Here is a 9,440-nt window from a genome sequence, read left to right on the forward strand (position 1 = left end):
GCACCTCAGCCTGGAAGCTGGAGGACATAAGAGGCTTCCCTGGGCACAGGACAGAGTGGATGAGTCCTCACAGCCCCTCGGCAGCTCCTCCGGCCACAGCCACGAGCCCCAGGAATCCTGCTCCCCAGCAGAGCTGAGGCGTCAGGGCTGGGTACCCCACTCAGCCTTGTGCACTTCCTTTCAGGCCCCCCCATCTACCAGGCCACGACCTCACCATGTCCGGGCTCCAGACCCCAGAGCGGGTGCTGGACACACAGGAGGACGAGGACGCTGGTGACGGGCTGCAGTCCTCTCACCGCATGCTGAGCTTCAGCGATGCACTGCTGTCCATCATCGCCACTGTCATGGTCAGTGTGGGGCCTGCTGCCTCCCCTGCTGCTCCCCCTGCTGCCCACCCCCTGCTGTCCCTGCACCTCTCCTGGCTGCGCTCTGCCTGCTGAGACAGCCCCGCTCGGAGCCTGGCCTCCTGGCACTCCTAGCCCCTCGAGCAGCTCATGGGGCAGCCCTGCATTGACCACCCTGGGCAGCATGGGTGTCAGTGGTCCGTACAAACCCCAGAGTCGCTTCCTCTCTCTTGTCTTGCAGATCCTGCCCGTGACCCACACGAAAATCTACTCAGAAGAGGTACTTAGGGATGCTGTCCTCTGTGTGGCCCCTGGTGGCACGGGCCCAGGGATTTTCCGGGGTTGGTCTCTGAGCTGGTCCCGTGTAGGGGACCCAGAGCGCTTTGGGTTAGACAAACCCCGTGGGTCCCACACTTCAGAGGCACCAGGCGTGAGGGGAGTACCCTCTCGGGCACAGACCTCATCCAGGAGACAGGACGAGAGGGCCAGTGTGTCTTCCCTCATGCCGTCACCAGCTCTACCCTGCCCTGCTGCTGTATGCCAGCCCTGGGCGGCCTTATAGGGTACAGGGCAGCCTGTAAAGCGGTGATGTCGTTAGTGTCCAAGCCACACTGACTGCAGGAGGGGTCATGGCCAGGTGAAAGGAGCAGGATAACCTGGGGACGGCCAAGCCGACTCCCACGGACTCCATAAAGGAGAACCGTCTCCGTCAGCAGCAGCCACAGTAGCAAGCAAACAGCTGCACGGTCAGACGCCCGTACACCCTGCACCGGCCTCTGCTGCTCACTGGCTCCCATGGTTGTTGCAAACCGACTCACAGACTTGACTCCCCTCACGGTTGTGGGATTTCCTAAAGAAATAGGGTGGAGAGTGGAGGAGGCAAAGTGTACACACAGTGAAATCCAGGTATTCAGCCTGAATGAGTAATAGTCCCAACCCAGGTCGATGGTAAAACGTGACTCTTCAATTAGTTCAGACAGCTGTGCAGTCAGCCAGTGGCAGTCCACCTCCACTGACCCGTTGCAGTGGCCGTACCGAACTCCAGACCATACTCGGGATTATAGGGAAGTTATGTGGAAGCAAGAGTGGCATCCACTTCCTAAACAACATGCCTCTGGAAACTCTATGAATGTTGTTAAATGTTGACAGTTCTAGAAAGGCTTCCAGCCTTTTGTTCGTAGGGTCGCTATGAGTCGTACTCAACTGGACGGCAGTCAACAAGGGAAGCTGTACCTGGGCACGTGGCCAGGAGAGACCAGTCCTTGGAGAAAGACATCATGCTTGGAAGGGTGGACGGACAGCACAGGAGAGGGAGACCCCAGAGGAGATGAACTGATACAGTGACTGGACAGTGGGGGTTGGTGTGTCGGAATTAGTGAGACTGGCTCAGGACAGGGCAGGGTTCAGAGCTGCTGTACACAGGGTCGCTGTGGGTCGCAGGCAATTCGATGGCACATAACAAGGGAAGTTAACAGATTACATTTCGTGTTGAAAACCAGACTTGGTTCCTCAGTTAGGATATCTGCTGGGTGTGCTCACAGGCCCTTTGACCTGCGACCCCGTGACTTCTGTGTTACAGAGCTCTCTTAGCCCCCCACTTGTGGCGCAGTGCCCCCCCATCTTCCAGCAGGCTGGGCAAAGCCCCCCAGCTCTGGCTTTGCAGGTAGCAGTCCCAGGGGAGCTCTGTCTCACGTCAGTCTCTCTGCCACTGGTCTCCCTCCTTTGGGCCTCGGCTTGACTCTAGCAGGAAGCTAGGGTCCAGATGATGCCCGTTGGACTCTTGCTGGAAGTGCGATTCCAGTCTTCTGCCTCTAAACCTGCTCAAGCCTGGCCTGGCCGGCCGGCACCGCCAACCAGTCCCTGCATTTGTAAACAGCACGCATGGTTTGGATGCTCTCACCCGGAGTGCTGTTCACTTCGTTCACGACCTCAGCATAGACCCAGCCACCAGAAGTCAGAGCCGATGGGTGGGAAGCCGTCCTGAGCTTCTGCACCGCAGGCGTGTCCTGCACAGACTCACCTACACAGACTCTGCCGCTCACCCCATGCACACAGTCTCTTGACCAATCCCCTGCAAGGTGCATACTGATCACAGGGCAGGCGCAGCCGAGGAGCACACACAGCGGGTCAGACCATGACCTCAATTTCTGCCGGTGCTCACCCAGGAGACGGCAGAACCAGGGCAAGGTGGCAACCCTGCAGGGGAGAAAATAGACCAGGCCCCAAGCCCTCCCGGCGATAGTTCCGGGAGAGGGGTCACCCTCCAGGATGAGGAAAGCTGGCCAGCTCTGTCCCGCAGACCTCGGGACATGCTCAGATCAGAGCCCATGTGGAGTCTGTGGTCTGAAGGTATGGCTCCTGAAAGGTCACCTCAGGAACCAGGGATGAAGGCTCAGGGGCAGCCAGGCAGCTCATGCTCGGCCAGTCCTACGTGGGCACAGTGTGGAGTGGGCAAGATGGCACACCCCATGGGCCCGGGGGTGCAGGACTTCTGTGCCTGCATGGTCTGTTTAATGGGAGTAAGTAGGGCTCGTAAGGCCTCACATGTCCCTCCAGCATCTTTGGAACTTGTCTGTCCTGGAGTTAGGGCGCGTCTTAGACCCAGAGGTGATTTCAGGAGTTAGCCGTGCATGTGTGTGCATTTGAGTGCATGTGTGTGAGTGCATATGTGTGTGCATGTCTGGGCTGTGTGTGTGATCACAAATGAGCGTGCACATGTACTCGTGAAAGTGTGTGTGTGTGTGTGTGTGTGTGTGTGTGCAGTCACAGGGCAGGTGGGGATCGTGGAGTCTCCTAGCCCTGAGTTCAGTGTCACCTTCCTGCCATCGAGTACTGCATGACACTGAGGTGCAAAGACATGGACAGAGCCAGGCCAACAGCCACGAAATTCAAGGTCTTCAACACTTAGGCTCCTCGCTCCGATCTGGAGCGTCCCTGGGCATTATGTCAGCTGTGTTGGCTTTGGTGCTTTCCATCAGAGGAAGGCAGGAGACCACAGCCCTCATGAGTTCCATGATGTCACTGGAGCTGGGCATAATGACGGCCTCCCCCATGTTATCATCATCTAAACGTGTGTGTGTGTGTGTCGGGTCACAGAGAAGGCAGCTGCAGCCCGCCCAGCCAGGCCCTGTCTCCAGCTCACCTGAGAGTCGTCTTAGACCTGCCTCTGCCAGGTCCCCAGGGAGCGTGTATGAAACGTGGTCACTCGGAGCCAGTCTCTTGCTGATAGAGTGTGAGAGGGAGACCTTGTACACAGGGGAGCCCCTTCCACGGGGATGGGAACCAGCCTGAGTGGGCTCAGGATGCCGGCAAGGCCAGGACCCTGCCCCCTTCAGGCGCCCCTGCTTTTGGGGTGCAAGACCCCCCCCCCCAGAGTGATGGTCTCTTTCATTCAACAGTTTGACACAAGCATACGGAAACTTCTAGCAACCAAAATCTCTGTTTACTTGATGACATTCCTACTCGTGACTGTGGCATGGACAGCACACATCAGGTACGCTGAACTGGGGCACCCAGCATGGAGGCCTGACCTCCTGGAGGGTCCCTGTGCCGTGTGACCCTGCAGGTGGCCTTGTCTTTCTGGCCAGGCGCTGGGAAATGACAGAGCCCGGGAGGGAGGGCCTGGACCAGACCGCAGCCCCAACTGCATGATAATCAATAACCATACACATCTTTTTAAATTGTGATTTTAATGAAAGTTTACGGAAAAGTTACATTTTCATTCATTGATTGTTGCCCATATGTTTCCTCACTCCTCCCCCCTCCCCAGTTAACTTTATTTAAAATATTCATTCATTGTGCACTATTTTCTCCCTCCCTTCCTCCCCTCCAGTCCACTTTGCTGTGTAGCTCTTATTCTGCACTGTTGTCATACGTACAGTGCCTGATCATATATTCCTTTCAAACAGTTCTTTCCTTCATTTGTTCCAATGCAGTGTTTATTATCTATCCACTCTGTTCGTAGTTTCCCCCAACCCCTCATGTCAGGCCCACTTTATAATAGTGGTGTTATGCCGTATTTTTCCTTTTGTCACTGAGATATTTTACTCAACATAATGTCCTCCAGGGTCACCCATATTGTGTAATGTTTTATGAGTTTGTTTTTTCAGTGTTGCGTGATACTCTATTGTGTGGACGTACCCTAGTTTTTCTATCCATTTGTTTGTTACGGGCATGTAGATTACTTCCATCTCTGCTATTGTGAATAATGCAGCAATAAAAATGGGTTTGCGGGGAGCTCTGGTGGCCTAGTGGCAAGGAGCTGCAACTACAATCCCAGAGGCACACGGTTCGAATCCACCAGATGCTCTGCCGGGGAAGGAGGGACAATCTCCTCCTGTACCAGTCAGATCTGATTTGACGGTACACGCACACAAAAATTAAAAAAAAATGGGTTTGCATATATCTGTTTGGGTGACAGCTCTGATCTCTTTAGGGTATATTCCCAGTAGTAGAATTGCTGGGTCAAATGATAATTCTATTTCCAACTCTTTGAGAAAGCTCCAGATCACTTTTCCATAGTGGTAGCAACATTTTTCACTCCCACCAGCAGTGACTAAGGGTTCCAGTCTCTTTACTACCTTGCCAGCATTTGTTGTTTGTGGCTCAGTTGCACTTTGCTGGTTGATAGATAAGCATGCACCTCAGTTCGTGCTCGTTGCTTCTAACCCGAGTCTTGATTATGAGATGCTGGACCAGGAGCATGTTAACAGCACTTCTTTCCAATGATTTAATTGAGGTGCTGCCTCTTCTGGACATTTCTTGCCGTTTCCTCATTTGGGAACACAGCTTCATTAAATCATGCTTCAACCAGGAAACACTGGACAACCTGTGTGTTTTCTCTTACTAGGTCTCTTTTTTGTTGATCACATGGCTTTCCTGTTTTGTTCTTTCCCCCTCTTATTAAATTGTGCAGATTATTCCAAGTGGTTGGGAAAATCGACGACACGCTTGCCTTGCTCAACCTGGTGAGTTTTCCTGTCACCTGGGGACGTGGTTTTCATGTTGGAGGAGGAGAGAAGGGTAGCAGGTTCCTCCCGTGGCCACTCTGCAGATCAGCTGAGCCAAGAGTCGGCCTTGCACCTCGGCTCCTTGGCCAGTACCTCTGTCCCTGCTCCAGGGCCTCCAGCTCAGGGCACAGGGTGCAGGGATGACAGAAGGCACCCTGGGCGTTGGGGCCTCACGGGATATTGGGGCACGTGGGTGCCAGGGATACACCTGTTTACCCGGAGACTCAGGTCTGCACCAAGCTTGCTGGAAGGATGTCTCTCTGCCCCATCTGGTAGGGTCTGGGGCGGGGGTGGACAATGGCACTGGACTGACGTCCGCTGTGGCTCTGTGGGGCCTGTGTGCAGTACACAGTACCTCAAGTGGCCTGCCTCCTTCCCTTCCAGGCCTGTATGATGACCATCACCTTCCTGCCATACACGGTGAGTAAGGCCGAGGACCTCCATGGCCCCCCACCACGGCCCACTGTCCTCCCCAGGTGCAGGACTCAGGGCTCGAGGTGCCCACTCTAGGGACTCAGGCCATTCCATGAAAGGGCGAGGCCCTGCCAGATGGAGAGCAGAGAGGGCCTGTCCAAACATGGGGTGGGGGGCTTCCAGGAGCTTCTGGGCAGATACCACCAGGCCGGGCAGAGCTGGGAGGGGTGCACGGAAAGGAGCTCAGTGTAGCCTGTCTGTCCCACACTCACCCCACCACCCCACCCCTGCCCAGGTCCCTGTACCATGGAAACAGTGCCTCCAATGGGGAGGGCAGGCCCACGGGTGCAGGGCATTGGGGGTGGGACGCTCAGTGATTGAGTGGCAGAAAGGTCTAAAGCATGCAGCGGAATAGACTCCTGAGGCGGGGTAGGGGCTCTGGTGGCCTAGCGGTAGGGAGCTGGACCACAGTCCCAGAGGCCCACGGTTTGAATCCAGCTGCTCTGCAGGAGAAGTGTAGACAGTCTTCTCCCATGTGAGTTACTGCCTCTGAAAACCCACTGGAGAGTCAGTTCCAACTGGGTTATACCCAGCGACTACAGGGAGGGGTGTAGACAGAGGCCTGGAGGCAGCACCCCCCATGCGCTGGCCCCAGCCTTGTCCCTCACCACACTCCCCTCCTTGCCCTGGCCCGCAGGGATCTTGAACGGTGACCCTAGGAGGGAAAGAACGAGAATGGGGGGGGGGGCGGGGGACAGGAGGCACAAAAAGCAGGAAGACAAGTCGAATTTCTGATCAAGTCTTCATTTTATTGAAAGCACTTGCGGCTTATATATAGGAGCACAATGGGGGAGTGGAAAGGAGAAGTAAGGTTACTTAGCAGGGCGTTCCCAGTAAACCGAAACCTATCCTCCCAGGGTGGGGTAAACCAAAACCTATCATCCCAGGGAGGGGAAACATGTCCAAACATGTTCTTAGAGAATTACACAATGGCTTCAGAGAATTACAAAATGGCTTAAGCTAGTTAGAACAAGCGGCTCCCAGCAGATCCTCCCTTCTTTCAATAATTATTTGAAGACTGCAAAAGCACAACAGGTTTACCTTTGGTGCTCTCCTGTTTGACCAGGTATGAAACTAGTGCCTGTCTTAGGTGTCCAGTGCCTGGACACCGCACCTACTGATCTTACCCATCATGGGCTAACCCAGCTGCTACAGTGGGGCACCTGTCTTAGGTTGAAACAGGGCCTGGTGTCTCTTACCCATCTCTGGCTGCTGGGTTTATTAGCCTGTACCATCAAGGATTTTCTTTATTGGCCATTTGCAGTCTTTGATAATGGACTTGTTTGGGACGGGAGGCTATGGATTCAGCCTGCTGCTTGATAAAGCGTGTAAGCCTCTGAATTGCCCAGGGGCCAAAAGAAATAAGCAAAAGAAAGCCTATTAAGGGCCCCAAAAAAGGGTGACTGGTCTTTGACCACGTCCCCTTAACTTTTAGGCCATAATTGATTGATTATACATTCTTCTGCTTTAAATTTTTTGTCACAATATGCACTAACCCAATTAAAAACTTAGCTGTGTGGACTTCTTGTGTTGAAGCTACAGCAGAAGTAGAGACAGCAGCAATCATAGGGATAAGAGAAACAATTTCTACAATAACAAGTCGTACAGCTCTCTTGGTTCTTAATGATAACTTATATAACTCTTTTAAAATTTGCAAGCCATTATTTTCATACCAAATATCATTTCACTTTACCAATGTCATAACAAGAGGAGGATTCTTTAAAATAACAACTGAATCATCCTTGGTAACAGAACTAATATAGTTAGAAATTTTATGGAAACAACTTATGTTAAATTATGGGTAATCACCAGTGATTACATAATTACCAGTTAATAAGATATATGGTTCAGGACTTGGGCACTTGTGACATTATCTCCCTTACATTTATCTTTTGGTATGTTGTTGTTGTTGTTATGTGCCGTCGAGTCGCTTGCGACTCATAGCGACTCTATGTACAACAGCCCTAAACTCTGCACTGTCTCTGACACTCCCATCCCAATTATCCCAGTCACTGAATCAATCCACCTCATAGAGGGCCTTCCTCTCCTGCGCTGTCCCTCCACCCTCCCAAGCATGATATCCCTCTCCAGGGACCTGTCCCTCCTCACAACATGTCCAAAGTATGTTAGACGAAGCCTCAGAACCTTTGCCTCCAAGGAGCCACCCGGTTTAACCCTTTCCAGGACAAATCTGTTTGTTTTCCTAGCAGTCCATGGTATTCTCAACACTCTTCTCCAGCACCACATAAAGAAAATATTTATAGATCCCATACTAGCAACTAATTTTCATAATTCAGTTTGAAAATTCTTCATATCAATAGTCCAGATTTCTTCTACTGATCCTTAGCTTCGACTTTATTTGATGGAGCCCAATCATACAAATTCAAATCTGCAGTACCAGTTTTCTCCAGCTGAGAGGGTGAAGTAAAGGTAGATCTGGAACATATTCAGCTTGAATCCTCATTGTCAGAGTCAGCAATATCACCATCTTTATTTCTGCCAGGCAAGACATCTTCTGCAGCACGTACCAAACTTTTCAGGAAGGCACTTTGCACTTTCAGAGTTCTGTGGAAAAACACATACATAGCCTCGACCCCATATTAACACAGGGTCGGGTCTTTTTCATTACTTTGTTAATGCATCCTTCTATTTAATTTTAGTATACCTTTACTGTGTGTTTCACCATTGTCTGTCTGCGGCAGACCTTTTATAGTCATCCAAAATAAAAAATTTAAAATAAATTTTAAGTGAGAAATATAATTATTTTATTTTAGGGGATATAGTATTCCAATAATTCCCCCTTTTTATTTAAATAATTTTTGATAATAGAGTACATTCTATAATACCTTGTTTTTTAGGATTGTAAGGAAACTCAGTTTTATGACAAATAGTAAAATATTTACAGACATTTTTAAAACTGCTGGTATAGCTAGGAGCATTATTAGTCTAGATTATTTTAGGAATTTCTAATAAACAATGTTTTATAACATATTTAGTTGCTTTTTCTGATAAACAAGATATTACCACAAAACCAGAACTGATAATAATAATAACATGAATAATCTGCAATTTTTCAAATTTGGGAATGTGAGCCGCATTTACTTATCAAATATAATTTGGCAATAATTCTCTAGGACTCACCTTAAAATGTGGAACAGGTAACAGAGACAAACATCTTACACATGATTTTACAATATACTTAACAATCTCTTCCAGAATATGAGACACCCCATGTAAATTTTCACTATAGCATAATGACTATGATGAAATTGTTTTGCTTTTGTTAAATTAAAATTTATTAAACTTTACTAGCCAATTTATTTTCTTACACTAAATGTCCTGGTAAAAAGAATGAGACTCAATACGACTGACAAAAATATGACCATCTCTTTGTCTTATCAACAATTGTATGTTGTTGTATGTTGTTATGTGCCGTTGAGTCACCTGCGACTCATAGCGACCCTATGTACAACAGCCCTAAACTCCACTCTGTCCTGTTCCAATCGCACTGTCTCTGACTCTCCCAACCCAATTACCCCAGTCACTGAATCAATCCACCTCATAGAGGGCCTTCCTCTCCTGCACTGTCCCTCCACCCTCTCAAGCATGATGT

At 50.3% G+C, this 9,440-nt stretch overlaps 1 protein-coding gene across 1 annotated transcript in view; it reads left to right on the plus strand.

Annotated features, from left to right (window-relative positions):
• The first annotated feature begins 215 nt into the window (after nucleotides 1-215).
• The window catches only part of TMEM175 (transmembrane protein 175), a 23,843-nt gene continuing 14,618 nt past the window's right edge, over nucleotides 216-9,440 (plus strand). Inside the window, exons 1-3 of the mRNA XM_006893592.1 lie at nucleotides 216-353; nucleotides 3,743-3,837; nucleotides 5,260-5,311. Of these exons, the coding sequence (XP_006893654.1) occupies nucleotides 216-353; nucleotides 3,743-3,837; nucleotides 5,260-5,311 (285 nt within the window). The remainder of the gene's footprint in view (nucleotides 354-3,742; nucleotides 3,838-5,259; nucleotides 5,312-9,440) is intronic.

This window comes from Elephantulus edwardii, unplaced genomic scaffold (genome assembly GCF_000299155.1).
Source record: "Elephantulus edwardii isolate Elephantulus edwardi_28Jun2011 unplaced genomic scaffold, EleEdw1.0 scaffold00129, whole genome shotgun sequence".
Taxonomy (NCBI): Eukaryota; Metazoa; Chordata; class Mammalia; order Macroscelidea; family Macroscelididae; genus Elephantulus; species Elephantulus edwardii.